Source organism: Argopecten irradians, chromosome 12, assembly GCF_041381155.1.
Source record: "Argopecten irradians isolate NY chromosome 12, Ai_NY, whole genome shotgun sequence".
NCBI classification, from domain to species: Eukaryota; Metazoa; Mollusca; class Bivalvia; order Pectinida; family Pectinidae; genus Argopecten; species Argopecten irradians.
Genome location: NC_091145.1, coordinates 22,819,697 through 22,838,230, shown reverse-complemented (window position 1 = coordinate 22,838,230; position 18,534 = coordinate 22,819,697). Strand labels below are relative to the sequence as shown.

The following is an 18,534-nucleotide window of genomic DNA, read 5'->3' as shown; positions in this document are numbered from 1 at the left end:
ATCTACGTTTTCGAAAAATATTTCCTTGGCACGTTTTATCATATTATTAACTTTGTTTCGTGCTTTCTTGTATTTCGATATGTTGAAATTAGTGTTGTGTTTTATCATTGTATGTTTTAATCTGTTTCGTATACGTATTTGTTTTCTAATGTTGTTGTTAAACCATGGTCTGTCGTGTTTGCGTATTTGCACTAATTTAGAAGGTATACACATATCCATAGCCATCCTAATACTAACAGTTAAGAAGTTACACATGTCATTTTCATCACTACACGAGTCAAACTGTTCTTGCCATGGAACATTATTAATGGTTGTTTTTAGCTGATCGATATCTGCTTGATCATAAATCCACTACGTTTAACTGATTTTTCAAAATCTCTTTGCACATCAATTATTGCAAAAACTGCTTTATGGTCACTTATTGAGTTGTCAACTTCAATTACATCAGAGAGGATTGTAGTGATAGTATCACTAACTATAATAGGATCAATCAAACTAGATGAGTTTGCAACCGTTCTGGTTGGTTCCAGTATAATATTGGTAAGTTTAAAAGATGTAAGTATGTTATATATAGTTCCCCTCGGTTTAAGTTTAAAAAATCTACATTGAAGTCACCCAATAATATTACATTGTTAGTAATGTCAAATGCATTATCTAGTGAGTGTTTCAGGCGTTGCCAGATACCATTTGAATTTGTTATATTAGGGGATTTGTACAGATTTGCAACAATATATATTGTGTTGTTTGAATGTACTTGTGCCCAGATAATTTCGTCGTTTTCAAATTCGAGATCATATCTTCGCTTAGCTATAATAGAGTTTGAAAAATACATAATAACGCCACCTCCAAACATATTTCTATCTTTGCGAAAAGGCTCGTCACTAAAACCGTATATATGAATATCTTCATTTGGTAATGACTTTCTGTAATGCAGAGGATATCGACATCGTAAGATATTGATTCAACATAATTTATCTTATTGCGTAGACTTCTAACGTGTAATGCATTAAGTTTAGAGAGTGAAAAGTAGATGTGTTTATGTTATCTGGACCAGGGTTTGGATGGATGTCTCCGGACATAAGTAAACGGAGCAGAATAGGAACAGTGATATTTGTGTTTATGATTGCTTGAAGGATCGACAGTATACAAACAAGGGTAGTGTATTTGATATTCGTTGAAAGTATCAAGAGGAAAGATGCCATTTTCGTTTTAAAATAGTAGCTAGCATGAATCTTGCGCATTTTGGAATAAAAAGAACCTATGGAAGCCCTCCACGAATCGACATCAGTACCCATCATTTGGTGTAACGTTATGTTTTAGGATTAAGGTTACACCAAAAAAGGTGGCACCACAGCTGCCTCCTTTTTGGTGTAACTTTACACCAGTGGTGTAACGTTGCACCAAAAAAGGAGGCAGCTGTGGTGCCACCTTTTTTTGTATAACTTAACACTCAAAAGTTTACAGTGTAGCCTGGGAAGTTAGCAATGATCGTTTTTGGCCTAGCTGCTGTGTTAGTGTAACGTTACCTGTGTACGCCTAGTCTATCCACTGATCATACACGTACGGCGACACCTTGACTTAGGCCTATTCAGTAATAGCTTCTGTAAAAGTGTATCAACATTTACAACGTGAGGAGCTCTATAAAACAAAGACTTAACAAGTGAAATCCAGGATTAATCGTGAGTATTTCATTAGTAATTATAAATTAATGCTATATTTACTACATATTAATTTCCGATGCACTAAAATGTTGAAAACTTTGCAATTTGTTAACAATCGTATTAATATGTAAAATTAATAGAACATTGTACAGTAAAGACAGGGTATCCCAGCAAAAATAAATAACAACTTTTTTTGTAGCGATTTCCTGTGTGTCCAGGGGATTATGTAGAGGATTAAGTACAACCACGAGCATTCAATTTGCGATAATCAAATTTATCAAAACACCAAAAGTACCAGAGCAATGAAGCAAATTAAACCCAGGAATGTTACTGATTACAATCTAAAATACAGTAAAACCCCTATAACTCGAACAGCAGGGGACCAGGTAAATAGTTCGAGGAATACGGGGTATTCGACTCATCCGAGGTTGGTCACAATCGACAGTCAAAACGTCCGGTTTCAAACTATGACAAACAATGCACGGCAATGGCATTTTGATTACCCTATCTTTCAGCATTTTGGATTTCTTTATTTAAGTTTTTTATTGATAGCAATATCAAGTTGAAAAAATAACATAAATTTAGGGTTTGAAAAAGCTTACGAGAAAGCCCTAAATCAAATGCCATTCACATCAGAGTATATTATAAGCTATCGTCATCTAGGTCAATGTACGGACATAAGAAATGATATTTATAGATGTCTATTTAGTAAATTTACGAGTAAATTTAGTTAGAAAATACAATTTACGGGAAAAGACAGAACGCACTGATAAAATGTACTTTGCATGTCATTTGATATCGTTTACATCTTTCGGCAAATAACATTGTGTTAGCCTGTCGAATGAAACTAACAAAGAAATTAAAAAAAAACTTTTATAATTAGGCGGACGTCAGCAATATCTTCCGCCTCTTTTGTCATTTCACAATGCGTACTTTTTATAAACACGGATCAACAACTTCCGTATTTTCGTACAGTATTTACAGTGAAGATTATTACGAGAGAAACATCAATAACTTAATGCCTTTTCTGAAATATTTAAATAAAGTTAGCATCAAACAACGACTTGCGATCGTGTAGGTAGGTAATAATGGCACCGTTAATCTCTTCATTACCTAAAAACACAAAATCGTGAGCAATTATCCATATCGGTCGGTGCAGTCAGGTGTGACACAGGTAAAATAATCTCAAGGGCCGAACACTTGTTCGACGAATACGGGTAAATACTATGTATTTGATGAAACGGGGACATATTTCTGTTCGAGGAATAAGGGGTATTCGACGAATAGCTGTTCAAGTTATCCGGGGTTTTGTTACATAGATTATATAGAGAGACGGTCGGGACCGTACGACCAATTCGACGAATAGAGGGTATTCGAGGAATCCGGGTTCGAGTTAGAGGGGTTTTACTGTAACAGCATTGTTTATAAAAACCAATATACGATCAACCAATTATTATAACACGGAGGTTATTAAAAACCAAAAGTACCAGAGCAATGAAGCAAATCAAACCCAGCAATATTACTGAGCAATATTACTGATTAGAATCCAAAATAACAGTATTGTTTATAAAACCAATATACGATCAACCAATTATTATGACACGGAGGTTATTAAAAACCAAAAGTACCAGAGCAATGAAGCAAATCAAACCCAGCAATATTACTGATTACAATCCAAAATAACAGCCTTGTTTATTAAACCAATATACGATCAACTAATTATTATGACACAAACTTTATTTAATACCAAAACCTATCTATCCAAGCTTTAATTACAACCAAAGTCCATCAAACCAATTATTATTTAATCATGGATGAAAGAGATAGACGGACGCTAAGAAAGAACCGTGTGTTGCTGGTTGAAAAACTACCAACTTTAGAAGTGACAGACCATTTATTTAAATCTAAAATTTTATCCAAGTACATGATGGAAGATTTCATCGTAGAAAACAACCAATTCAACAGAACCGGAAAGTTATTAGACATTCTACCCGCTATATCTTAAAAAGTTCGGAAAGATATCGCGGAATTTTCAGTTTGTCTGAGGGATTATGTTTGAAGGGATTAGGAGACCTCGATCACACTAAAAAGCTTAAAGTTTTAAAACGGTTTAAGTAAACTATCTATACACGGACCTATACATAGCGGTGACTAATTTAAATGTCCATGTAGGTCAACAAGATCATTTTTTTAGACAAAAAACAAACCTTTTTTTGCCAAACTTAATCCACAACATTTCAATTAAAACTACGTCTGCACTCCTAATTTTAAGAATGATCGTTTGATTAATATTCTATGTGAAAAAATCTCAGCTGGTGATAAAAATGGTAATATTGCTCTTTGTAATCATAATGGAATGGGTAACATAGATTATTTGCTTGTAGAAAATAATAATTTCAAATATGTTTATGATTTTTATGTATGTCATTTCACAACATCATCTGACTATGCCCCATTGTGCTTTTGTGTTCACTATAAATCCAAGGACGAAAATTGCGCACTAGTAACTAATGAAAGAAAATCCGTACAAAGAGCCAGAGATTATTTTGTCAAATGGAATGATGAAAACAAACATCCAACTAACTAGAGCAATGTTATTAGAACATGTAGCTACTTTGGAACAAATTTGTGAAGTGAATGCAGAGGCGCAATGTGACGTCAACAATTAAGTCAATAGTTTTTGTTCTGCATCAAATGATGTAGTGATGCCTTTTTGCAATATAAAAGGTGTACAGATGGGCAACAATTTTGGATAAAGGAAATACACGAAAGGTAAAAGAGGATAAATATTGGTTCACTATTGAGTGTAAAAATAAGAGTATAAAAATTTTTAAGAGTGATAACACGTCAGTTACTCATAGGGTCTTGAGCGATAAAAAAGGTTCATATAGAGAACAGACTTTTGAGAAAATACAAGAGACTCGAAGTTGATATGTTTCAATTTCTTGAAAGTAATAACCCCAAACAATTTCACAAGTGTTTTGAAAAAAAAGAAAATTACGACAATACTGTCATCCAATATAAGTTTGGACGGTTTTTAATCTCATTTTAGAAACAACAATTCTGGATATTTTGATGAAAATGATACAGGTGTTATAAATTCGTATCCGGTTTTTGAGGAACTAGATAGAATTATAACTGAAAGTGAAGTATTAGCGACAATAAAAAAATCTTAAGAGAAATAAATCATGTGGTGAAGACAAAATCTTGAATGAGCTTATTATAGATTGTAAAGAGGAACTCTTAACTTTTATTACTAAAATATTTGATTATGTCTTCAAATCAGGATTTTTCCCTGAAGCCTGTCTACAGCATGCGTCGTGCCAATTTTTAAAAAGAGGAATGTTGATGACCCAAATAATTATAGAGCTATTTCATTGTAAAGTTGTTTAGGAAAATTAATTACACGGATATTGAATCAAAGATTGTTCAAAGGAAACCATGAATGCGATAAAATAACTGACGCACCAATTTGGATTTAAACCAGGCTTTTCCACAGTAGATGCAATATCCACCTTACAAACATTAACTAATAAGACACTTAAAGCAGAAAAGAGATTGTATTGCTGTTTCGTGGATTACACGAAAGACTTTGATTTAATTGATAGAAGTAGTTTGTGGGCTAAACTTTTTAAACATGGAATCCAAGACAAAATGTTCAATATTGAATGGGGTGTTGTCAGAATACTACCCAAACCAGATTGGTTTGTTCTAGGGAGAAATTCTTTCACCGATTCTTTATAGTTTTTTATGTAAATGATATTGAAATGAAATTCATTTTAGAGAATTGTCCATTAATAGAAGTAGGTTTCTTAAACTTGTTTTTATTCATGTATACAGATGTTACTGTTTTGACATCTGAAACTCCAGAAGCATTAGAAAAACAGCTTGATGCCATATATTTACATAATCTTGAATAGAAACTTTATCCTAGTGCTTCCAAGACCAAAACCGCTATCTTTCGAAACGGTGGAGATATTAAAGATTGTGAGAATTGGGCATATGATGATCGTGAAATAGAGATAGTAGACGAATTTATCTATCTGGGTATACTGATGAATTGTAACGGAAAATTTAGTGTCACACAAAAACACATCGCTAATCAAGGAAGGAAAGCTGTATTTGCTCTCATGAGTAAACTTAAAGTGAATAGTCGGGCAAAGAAAACTAGTCTAAATGCGTTGATAGGCCTTCCAAAAATTCTCACAAATTAATACGACGGACAAGTTCTGCTTATGTTTCCCAGTTCTGACCATTGAAATAAAGAAAGTTGAAAGCATTGAAAGCGAGGCTGCGTGGAAATGTAACCACTGACATAGTCAACCGGGAGGACGTTTTAGAATTTCCATACTTTAAACTAATTTCTTTGTACGCAGACAGATTTTCACGAGATATTTTATTTTTCTATTTCATAAGAAATTATACTGGATACATTCACACCATTTTTACCGACTTGAGCCATCCTTGCCCGACTGTTCACTTTAAGAAAAATAATTTTAATATTAATACACAATGTTCAGTTTTGATACATATATCAACAGCCTACTTGAACATGGAAGCGAGATATGGGGCTTTCATAAGTCACCAGATATTGAAAAACTGCGGTCATATTTTTTGTAAACGCTTGCTTGGAGTTAAAAGAAATACCTGTAATGATTTTGTCCATTATGAATTGGGTAGAGAACCACGTTATATGAAAAGAAAATTAAAAAATATTAAATTCTGGTTAAAATTGAAAGAGTTTAAAAACTGTATCTTGAGCACATGCTTAGAAGAACGATTATCTATGAATGATGACTGGACTAACAATATTAAAATCGAACTAGATAAACTTGGTCTCATCTACATTTGGAATGTCAATACTTTAAATGGTAATGAATATAAAATCATAGAATATCGTTTTAAAGATTGTTATGTACAAGACATGAGATCAAAACTTATAAATTCGGCAAAAGGTTATTTATTCAAACATGTAATAGATAGTTTCGGTATGCAAAAAAAAGGTCGCTATAATAATATAGAAAGGCAACAGAGAAAATGTGAAACTGTGGATGTAATGAAATTGAAGATGAGATTCACTTTATACAGCAATGTCCTATGTAGAAATCACACAAAGATACATTAAAAGGTATTATTATAAATCTCCTAGTGTTTTCAAACGTGTGCAGTTATCAAGTGTTAATAATGTTAAAGAATTAAACATTCTTGGCGAATACATAATATGATGCTTTTAAGAAAAGAAAATCACACAACATTTTTTTAAACAGACATATGCATGCATCTTACCTATACATTTGTATATATTTAATTGTAATGTGAAGACACTTATCAAACATGAATTGTGATGTGTATAAATTGAAAAAAAAAAAAATGTCTCTGGATGTTCTGAACGAAACATTAACCACCGTATAGTTAGATGTTTTTGTCAGTATATATATATATATATAAACATGTTCATGTCCATTTAAAATTTGTAATAATAGTAATAATATAACTATTCGAAAGGGAAATCGGAGCAAACCAGTGTATATTGAAGTATCACTTATGTTTGATATCTATATAGACATATGTATAATGTCACAATTACAGTTACTATATCGGCTGAATTTTGCAGAATTTAATTATCACTCTCCTTTATGAACATGTACTGTATACTGTAATGGCCGTAAGGCCCGCGGAATAAAGAAACTTAAAACCTGATGAATCAACATACATCAGCATCGTTACTGTTTTCTGGTAAATTTTGAATTTCATTAAAAACATAATTTGAAAAGCGCAGGACTCGTCTTCCTATTCAAATCTTAGCCAAAATTTTCTAAGCTCGTAAGCACTCTGATTCAGCTAACCTGTATCGGTCATCGTAGCACTTTATTATGTTTTATTTCAACTAAGACTTTGATTCTGATGGGCAAAATTCATGATTGTCTTCAAGTGTATGTGATTTCCTGCACACCTCAATTCCTAAAGTACAAAATCAAACTCGGCTTATCAAAAGCAGGTATTCCAATTTGAAGTTGATACCTTTGTCATCAAAACATGGGTATATTCGGAGCGGCAGATTTACGCTAATCCTTTAAAATGTATAGATAAAGTAGTGTTCTATAAACATCTTGGAGTCAAACGTACTATGATACAACAGAGGTCGGATATAACTCATGGTCATCTTTCTTTATGATCTACTGATAATACTCTGGAAATTGAGATAGGTACCCCAAGCCTCTAATCGTATGATACCTAAGAAACCTCCAGATATTCACGATACCATACCTGTAACAAGATGCTAATTCCTAGAAAGTAGGTACCCCAGCCCCTAATCTTATAATACCTCAAAAGTATCATACCCTGGATTCTGTACTAGGTACTATTATTGTTAAAGTATGTAATTAATGGTTTGTCATAAGAGTGAGTGGGAAATCATCGTATTTTTTTTAATTTGTTAATTGTTGAAGTTTAAAATAGTCGTTAGTACATATCCTAAAAAAACTTTTGAAAGTATGTAAGCTCTGGAACTTTTTGTTTTTAATAACCTTCGTGTCATAATAATTAGTTGATCGTATATTGGTTTTATAAACAATACTGTTATTTTATATTGTAATCAGTAACATTGCTGGGTTTGATTTGCTTCATTGCTCTGGTACTTTTGTTTTTTTGATAAATTTGATTATTGCAAATTGAATGCTCGAGGTTGTACTTAATCTTCTACATAATCCCCTGGACACACTGAAAATTCGGCAAAACTTTTCCCGAACTAAATATGGCGGGAGGGGCCGGCTTTCCCGTGGTTTGGGTGGGGAAGTACCTTCCCGCGGTTTTGGGAGGGGCGGGAGGGGGGAGGGGCAGTTGTGCCCTTAGAGTTATACTACTTATACACCATTGACGCATATCTTACCTTAAAGAGAAATAATTTATCTTTCCAGTGAGTGCTAAGTAGACATTTCCCTGTCCGGTCGAAATGTCGTCTCGCCTCCAATGGGCACCTAAAAAACCAAGCCAAAATCACAAAATCTCCGCTTGTGGTGGTAAACAGTACCCATAACTGATCCACAATCTCCTTTGGAGGTGTCATGACCTGTACTATGTAATATTACCGATATTTTTATAGTGCTTCAATTATTATTTACATATGGAATTTGAGAAAGATCCCTTTAATACTCTTCTGAGAAATAGTGGTAACAAACTTCAACTACCAAAATCCAAGATGGCAGCTGGTCGGCCATCCTGTTGACTGATCAGTCTCAAATGGCAATATTCACAACTAGGGTCCTAGAGAATCTACATTTAGAATTTGAGAAAGATCCCTTCAGTACTTTCTGAGAAATAACGGTAACAAGAATTGTTAACGGACGGACGGACTAGTCATCTATATCTGAGTCCGTCACGTGTCTCTTACATGTCACTATATCACTAGTCATCAATATCTGAATGACCACTTAGTTGAGTGTTGACTGTCCTTTAAAGATGCTCCACCGCTGACAAATGGTATTTTTTCACTATCAAAAACAGGAGAAGACGATTTAGTATTTTTCTTCAGTCACAAAAATTACTTATTTTACACTATTACCAACATTGGAAAGTTTGAGCTTCCAATTTTACTTCAAGTTAAAAATATGAAAAATAATTAATTGCATCCCGAAAAAATTCCGTGGCACTATATATCATATATGGAATGAAATACTGATTGCGCATACACCAAAGGCAAAACGAATGATTTTACATTAATTTTTGTGTTAATTAGACATATATATACACAATTAAACACTGATTATTGTTCAAATAATGAATATCATTTATGCTCTGTCGGCGGTGGAGCATCTTTAAATGTTACTTTTATGTTGAGTTTCAGAAAGAAGAAAATGCGGAGAACTGCGTTACTGGTACAGGCTTCTCTGACGGTTTCTCTTGTGTTCGTGACATATAGTGTAGTGAAGAACCACTTTGATGCCAAACCATCTACTGTCCGCAGGTCTAATATAGTAACCATCGGAACAGGCGTCAAAGGCGGTGATACACGCAGGATTGTCAGAAAAACCTGCTCCAGTAACCATAGTTACGTAGATTTCGGCACTTCTTTAACCCAACAACAGTTGGAGAGAGTTGATCAATGTATCATCAACTTTATCAACGACGGGAATGAAGGTTTACGACATGCCAAAGCCGACAGGAATATAAGATACAGAAGTCATACCTATTTAAACAATAACAGTTTTATTATCGAAGCCGGTGGCCATCGAGGAGTGGATGTAAGCGAGTTTAACGAGCGATTTCATCCAGGAGTATATGTCGTTCTAGAACCTGTTCTAGAGTTCTACGAGATATTGAAAGAGAAATTTAAGGATTCGCCCAATATCGTTGTGCATAACTTTGGTGTCGATGTAAAGAGCAGCACTTTCCTAGTGAATCAAGGAAACGATGGTATATCGATCTACAAAAAACAAAAAGGTACTGTTAAGCTCCAGGTTATAGCGGTTTCCGAATTTCTTCAGAAACTAAAGATTTCAGAAAGCAGGAAAGTTGACCTCCTGACGCTGAACTGTGAAGGGTGTGAATATGCTTTTCTGGATTACCTGATTTCTACTGACTATATTAACCTGTTTCGAAACATTCAGTTTCAGTCCCATAGAGCGCCTGATATTTGCCATCCTGTTAAACGTTATTGTTGGTATCAAGAACTTTTATCCGAAACCCACAAAATCGTCTTCCAGCACAAATTTTGGTGGGAAAGTTGGATGCAGAAGTAAATGAGATTTGTAATGAAAACTGATGTGAAAACATTATGAATTAATTCTAACACGCAATCATTTGAAAAGCAGTAAAAGTTATATGTGCCGTAATTTACATTCTCATGAATCAAGTTATTCACCACCAAAAGTTACCAACATTTTGAGAACTACAATACTTACAATGCAGAGGTTTTAATTTTACAAGTAAAAATAAAAGCTGAAAATGAGTACATATGGTCAGACCATGAAGACAAGTTGTGGTCTACCATTTCATTTCACATTTTTACAGTGTTATTAGTAATTGCACAGTGATTTTTGCATGCATGTATTTCTATCAAATATATATCAGGCATAAAAACAAGAATTTTACGGTGCCTAAATTTTGAGTTGTAACTGACGTTTATTTAAGGAATATATTTTTATTTTGTTGAAGGTATGAGGGTATAATGATAATGGAGCACGTGTAAATCGGTTACATAATTTACACGTGCTCCATTATCATTAAACCCTCATTACCTTCAACAAAATAAAAATATATTCCTTATATTTACAGTTTTTCACGCAGATGAATAATATTTAATCTTGCGACAGATGCATATCTTTTTAATATATCCTTATTTCAATATGTTACATCATAAGCATAAATAAGAGCTCTCAACGATTCTATGAACTAAACATTGAAAGTTTTAGGATAAAAGATAATTCATTCTTAGGATTCCAGATATCTAACGACCTGAAATGGAGCCTATATACAGATCAATGGATTTTGCATAAAAGGGGAAAACAACACTCGGCTTTCTCAGAAGAAACTTCAGAAATGTTCTAGAACTATGCAGAAGAACAGCTTTTCTGTCATACCTGGCTGGTCAAGGGCAATACACTCATGTCGCCTGAGGCTGTATTTTCTGGATTACATGGTATAACTTGGTATTCTACCCTCGGGGTCACAAAATGTTGCAAAACCCTCGGCAAGCCTCGGGTTTTACTACATTTTGTGACCCTCGGGTAGAATATCCCTATCCTTCATATCCACATATGAAAGAGTCTTATAATATCACCCTAGTTAGGTCAAACTTAGAATATGGAGCAACAATATGGAATCCATATCAACAAGGGGATACAGACAAACTGGAACGAATACAAAATAGAGGCATACGATTCATAAAGAAAACTTCATAACCACAGAGCCAGGTACCGTCACAAACATGAGAAAAAGAACTTCGGCTAGAGTCTTTAGAACAACACAGACAGCATTCATATAATACTATTTTATCACATAATCCGCCTGATATCCATTGATTTCGCCGGTGTAATATTTTTGCGTATTTAATTGTGGTCTCGATCCATATAAAGAAGACCATTCACGAGCAAGATCATTGAAAATTAAGTGTGCTAAAACAGCGAGGCCTCAAAATTACAGACAGTAAAACAAAGCAATATAGGCATTCCTTCTTTGTAAAGACAATCGAACCGTGGAACCACCTCCAAGAAAAAGTGGTAGGCGCCACAGGGACCTGGCACGAGAATTAATTACAGATTATATAATCACTGACCCACCAGAGTGCCCTAAGACCATTTTTAGACGTTTTAGAGCTCTAGATAATGTAATAATGTGAATTGTACATACTTTAAATATAGACTATCAAGGTCACGTGATAGTCATGTGACATTCAGTCAAAAACTATATGCGATATTCTATAAGTTATTTTATATATAGCCTATGGTTTTTTTTAATTGTAATAATTTAAGTTTTATACTATTATAAATATTCAGCGTATTAAAGAAAATTAAACACTACGGAAAGTAACGATAGATTTCGGCCAATCAGATCAACTGGTCAGTTCAAACCATATTTCCTTGGTAAGAGCTGGTCAGTTCCAGATCGTCTAGAAGACAGCTAGCACGCATTTAAATAGTATACATCTACAATAATCAACAAAGTTACAATTTACCGCTTTTGAATCATGCAATATCTGTTATATTGAACATCAACATGTAACGTGAATGTGAAACTCCATAATCCTTGATTAGAGTGAGTTATCATTCTACATTTGTAGTTTGTATATTTGTGAGTACAATTCACTTGTCTGTAAATCATACTGTTCTTCGGTGTTATATGAAAAATGTATATAGTATAAAGTAATTGTGTGAACTTTAATAGATAATTTATAATTCTATTATATATAACTGAAAATGTTATCAGTTAATTGTTAATTATTCCCTATTTAGCTTTATCTGTGTAATTTGATTATATTTGTTGTTCTGCAACTGGATATACTTTTTGTATTTTTGCAGACCAAATGCCTGAATTGTGTCGATCTAAACAAGAAGGAATAAAACCAGTATGACACACATCTTGGATTTGGTGTATTTCTTCAATGTTACAATAAAAAAACGATAAAATATCATACTCTACATGTACTATATACGAGAAGGGTGGCAAGCTTTTAGACTCAAATATCTAACCCGCCTACCTTTAGCGGCTATAAAAACACATTTCTAGTTCAACGTCATAAAAACGGTTACTACCGTTGGAAAGAGCGATAATTTTCCTTTCAAAATCATCCTACACATCTATACCAAAGTGCCGTCATTAAGACGATATAAGCACAGGTGTCTGCTTCTGGTTTGATAATAAATATAATAACCTACCCCTACTATAAGGACATTGTATTTTTCCAAAACCAAATGCAGACGCCTGTGATATAAGCCTCATTATGACAAACACCTTGAACGGCAGCTAATTAATATTCACGGTGGCCGATCCGGATAAAATATGCATGAGCAAGGCCTTATGCTGCAATCTTCCCTTTTTCGTTGTGTCTCTGCTGCGTAGCTGAAGCCACAGATAAACTACGATGCGTCCCGAGAAGAGAGCCTTTATATAGCCAGCCAATGAGATTGCAGCATAGGCCTAGCTGATGCATATTTTCCTTCCTAAAATGTTAGCCAAAGAGAAGTATCATGTAGGAAATGCATTTATAAGTATTTAGCAATACAAATAATTAAAATCCTCATCGAAGTCCCTTCTGGTTTGCTGCCACGTGTTGTCCGATGTGTCGACTCCCTGAGATTTATTGGAATTTGATGCCTGAACTGTCGGTGTCCAGAGGTTTTTTTTCTGAAGTGTCGGTTTCCCCGAGGTTCAATGTTAGGTAGTCGGAGTACACAGTATTAAGTATCGACTGTGCACAACGCCTACGCAACACATTTTGGGTAAAAATCATTCCTGGTGTTCATCTGGCCAAACTCGTGGGGCTCGACATCAGCTCTTCAGCAGTGCTCAGTAAATAAGATAAAGTTCCGCAGTGAGCCCAATAAAGGTCATCATGAACCAAAATGCATTAATCACGATCACGATTTTGACTAAACTTCTCTTATCATATAAAATGGATGCTGGAGTAAATTAGTGTGACTATTATCTTAATGTTGAAACATTTCCATTATATGACAGAATTTCATCATTTGTTTAAATTAAAGAATCACTGCTTCGCAATGAAACCCTAGCACTAATCTGGTTACCATATGACGGAACACTTTAGATATATATATTTTTTCTTAAACAATGAATCAAAATGCATTTTAGAAATAATGCACTATTTTATTTTAAACAGTGTCGCAATACAATGCGATGCTATCCTAACTCATAAAATAAAAATTGTTTGTATAATTATTCATGAAAAATATATAAGAATAAAATTAGTCCAAAGAATAGAAGAAGAAGAAGAAGAAGAAGAAGAAGAAAAAATGACCCTGGACAATGGTTTATGACCAAACTTGATAACATTAGTACATGATGATTATATATTTAGAACAGCCTACCTGGCACGTGGGTCTGTGGTCAATTCTGTCCAGTCCTCTGGTCACTACCCAAATGTACGTAAAGCCCTGTTACAGCCAGTTTTATACCCGAGTGACCCAAATCTTAAACAAGTCACATCTCGTGGTCAGGTAGCTCAGTATTTCGTTATAGTTAGAAATTAAGTTTTGTTGTGCCGACTGAAAATAAAGCCCGACTTAGCGATGTGGTAATTGGCCCCCTCTGATGTCCCGTATTAGGGGATTACGGCCCTTATACATGTACCGCAAGGCTGCGACAAGAAGTTACTTGAAAAATATTGTATAATCATAGTGTTGACACCTTGTGGATATATTGTTATATCACAGCCATTAATTGCTAAATAATTAGATATGGATAATATTTTCATTTTGGATATTTTCAATTCAACTTTTTCATCTCTAATCTAACACATCTCAAAATTAAAATGAGAATGTTTTCTCAGAAAATTCTTTTCTCGATAAGGTTAAAAATTGCTTCAAATGACTCATAACTTATTAGCGTTCTTCATGTGTAGGTACATGTGATGGCAATTCTCCGTGTTAATGTTGTAGATATACGTGTATCCTATACTAACTCCTGTTCTCAAACGTGATATTTTAAGAGGAATTAATCACATTATTGTTCATTTTCGGCTTACATAAATTGATTAAGAATCAAGCGAGATGATTGGGGGAAAGGTATGGGACGTTTTAGAATACTCCCTTCAACAAATATTTATGTATAAACAAAAGCAAAATATGAGATCAGATTGGAAGTACATCTGTATAAAGATTTCTGTCTTTATTTCTTTGGAATTAATAAAAGATTTACAATATCTATAAGCAATGTGTACTTCGATGTGGATTTTTCAAGTTATTTATACTGCAGATTTTGTCTTCTTAGAGAAAGATATTTTTCATTGGATGTTTCAAGTTATTTATACTGCATATCGAGGATGCACTGCATACCATTCATTCAAAAGTCTCGGACAAAAAGAACGATAAATAAGATAGGTTGTTATTTGTATCGGTTTGTAATTACAATTCACCAAGAAACAATACCCTCTATGCATTATAGTGGTCTCCATCCTTGAAATAACGGCATCCTAAATTTTCCTCAAACACGTCATTAGCTCAAATTTTATGTTATTTAAATGAAAACATGACGAAAACGTTCACACAATATAGAAGGGAACGATATATTACAATTTATTTTACAATTATTAATAAACATTAAAGTCATTTAAAATGGATATTAATACATCGATTTATCTCTTATAAATTTTGCTAATTATTTTAATTACAAAACAATCCTACTGGTTGATTGCAGTAACTTACGAAACATTACGGATGCTTATGAAGTAACGTTTGCTAAGAGCAGAAGCTGCAAATTGTTAATATGGAGTCCTATTTTCTGACATGTACATGTGTTTCAATATAATTAACTATTTTGATATACATGTATACGAGCTGAATTATGTTTTAAAAACAATAAATATCGTTGAGATGAATTATAAAGCCGTGTTTATTTCTCACCAACACATACGTTTCTAGGCTGGGTATCTTACATCAAATTGTGACCGATGCCATACTATATTTTGGTTAAAACTTAACTTTCATCTTGAAAATGAACAATTTTGGAATAAACCTGACAATGCGTGTCACGCGTGAGATCATTCTATCCGATTACTCTCCGTGGGGGTAGGATTAAGGATTAAAACACTTAGCGGTCTCTCACTTTCTCTGATTTATATCATAATACAAAGTCGGGCCAAATCCTCGCTATTTAGAATCCCGACAGTACAATATGATATTACGAGTATGTGTTACACGTATTTAATACTACACCAGAGTACCATCTAAATATGTAAGTATATCAAATAGTTGTGATTTACAAATCGAGACTTTTAAATGTAACGAAGAACCCGAATTAACGTTAGTATCACCACTCACAATGCAATTATAAGGTCTTGGCTAAACGTCTTACTAAGAAGATTTGTGTAATATGCTATGATGAAGCCGTCTGGTTCGTGGTCCTGGTCCGTTTTCTTTAATTGTAAACAAATAAAAATATGCATATCTCTTTTTACAACCTGGTGTTGTTATTTTATCTTGTTTGTGCTGCTTCGACTTAATCGCCTTTTGCTGTTGCAACTTCTCATCTTGTGCCATTCTAAGTTCTTTGTCACATTGGATGTTTTTAAATTTATCATCTTGTGTTGTTGTAACTTTATCATCTTGTGTTGTAACTTTATCATCTTGTGTTGTGTAACTTTATCATTTTGTTGTAACTGTATCATTTTGTGTTGTTGTAGCTTTATCATCTTGTGTTCTAGTAACTTTATCATCTTTTGTTGTTGTAACTTTATCATCTTGTGTTGTTGTAACTCTATCATCTTGTGTTGTTGTAACTTTATCATCTTGTGTTGTTGTAAGTTCATCATCTTGTGTTGTTGTAAGTTCATCATCTTGTGTTGTAGTAACTTTATCATTTTATGTTGTTGTAACTCTATCATCTTGTGTTGTAACTTTATCATCTTGTGTTGTAAACTTTATCATCTTGTGTTGTTGTAAGTTCATCATCTTGTGTTGTTGTAAGTTCATCATCTTGTGTTGTTGTAATTCATCATCTTGTGTGTTGTAACTTTATCATCTTGTGTTGTTGTAACTCTATCATCTTGTGTTGTTGTAAGTTCATCATCTTGTGTTGTAACTTTATCATCTTGTGTTGTAACTTTATCATCTTGTGTTGTTGTAAGTTCATCATCTTGTGTTGTTGTAAGTTCATCATCTTGTTGTTGTAACTTTATCATCTTATGTTGTTGTAACTCTATCATCTTGTGTTGTAACTTTATCATCTTGTGTTGTTGTAAGTTCATCATCTTGTGTTGTTGTAACTTTATCATCTTGTGTTGTTGTAACTTAATCATCTTGTGTTGTTGTAACTTATCATGTTGTGTTGTTGTAACTTCGTCATCTTTGTTGTTGTTGTAACTTTATCATGTTGTGTTGTTGTAAGTTCATCATGTTGTGTTGTTGTAACTTCATCATCTTGTATTGTTGTAATGTAACTTGTATCATCATGTTGTGTTGTTGTAACTTCTCATCTTGTGTTGTTGTAACTTTATCATGTTGTGTTGTTGTAAGTTCATCATGTTGTGTTGTTGTAAGTTCATCATTTTGTGTTGTTGTAACTTCGTCATCTTGTGTTGTTGTAACTTCATCATGTTGTGTTGTTGTAAGTTCATCATGTTGTGTTGTTGTAACTTTATCATTTTGTGTTGTTGTAACTTTATCATCTTGTGTTGTTGTAACTTCGTCATCTTGTGTTGTTGTAACTTATCATTTGTGTTGTTGTAATTCATCATGTTGTGTTGTTGTAAGTTCATCATTTTGTGTTGTTGTAACTTCGTCATCTTGTGTTGTTGTAACTTCATCATCTTGTGTTGTTGTAACTTTATCATTTGTTGTTATTGTGTTGTTGTAACTTTATCATCTTGTGTTGTTGTAACTTCATCATCTTGTGTTGTTGTAACTTTATCATCTTGTGTTGTAACTTTATCATCTTGTGTTGTTGTAAGTTCATCATCTTGTGTTGTAACTTTATCATCTTGTGTTGTTGTAACTTTATCATCTTGTGTTGTTGTAACTTCATCATCTTGTGTTGTTGTAACTTTATCATTTTGTGTTGTTGTAACTTTATCATTTGTGTTGTTGTAACTTATCATCTTTGTGTTGTTGTAACTTTATCATCTTGTGTTGTTGTAACTTTATCATCTTGTGTTGTTGTAACTTTATCATCTTGTGTTGTTGTAACTTTATCATCTTGTGTTGTTGTAACTTTATCATCTTGTGTTGTTGTAACTTTATCATCTTGTGTTGTTGTAACTTTATCATCTTGTGTTGTTGTAAGTTCATCATCTTGTGTTGTAACTTTATCATCTTGTGTTGTTGTAACTTTATCATCTTGTGTTGTTGTAACTTTATCATCTTGTGTTGTAACTTTATCATCTTGTGTTGTTGTAACTTTATCATCTTGTGTTGTTGTAACTTTATCATCTTGTGTTGTTGTAACTTAATCATCTTGTGTTGTTGTAACTTTATCATTTTATGTTGTTGTAACTTTATCATTTGTGTTGTTGTAACTTTATCATCTTTGTTTGTTGTAACTTTATCATCTTGTGTTGTTGTAACTTTTCATTGTGTTGTTGTAACTTTATCATCTGTGTTTGTAACTTTATCATCTGTGTGTAACTTTATCATCTTGTGTGTTGTAACTTTATCATCTGTGTGTAACTTATCATCTTGTGTGTAACTTTATCATCTTGTGTTGT

General features: G+C 33.5%; 1 protein-coding gene across 1 annotated transcript; it reads left to right on the top strand.

Moving 5' to 3' along the window:
* The first annotated feature begins 1,464 nt into the window (after window positions 1-1,464).
* On the top strand, window positions 1,465-10,609 carry LOC138336903 (uncharacterized). Its single transcript, XM_069286520.1, has 2 exons — window positions 1,465-1,679; window positions 9,505-10,609. The coding sequence occupies exon 2, from the start codon at window positions 9,515-9,517 to the stop codon at window positions 10,397-10,399; it is 885 nt and encodes a 294-aa protein (XP_069142621.1). The 5' UTR covers window positions 1,465-1,679; window positions 9,505-9,514; the 3' UTR covers window positions 10,400-10,609.
* The last annotated feature ends 7,925 nt before the right edge of the window (window positions 10,610-18,534 follow it).

What these genes read in the sequence shown, in the direction of transcription:
- LOC138336903 (XM_069286520.1), top strand. Translation starts at nt 9,515, where the DNA reads ATGCGGAGAACTGCGTTACTGGTACAGGCTTCTCTGACGGTTTCTCTT.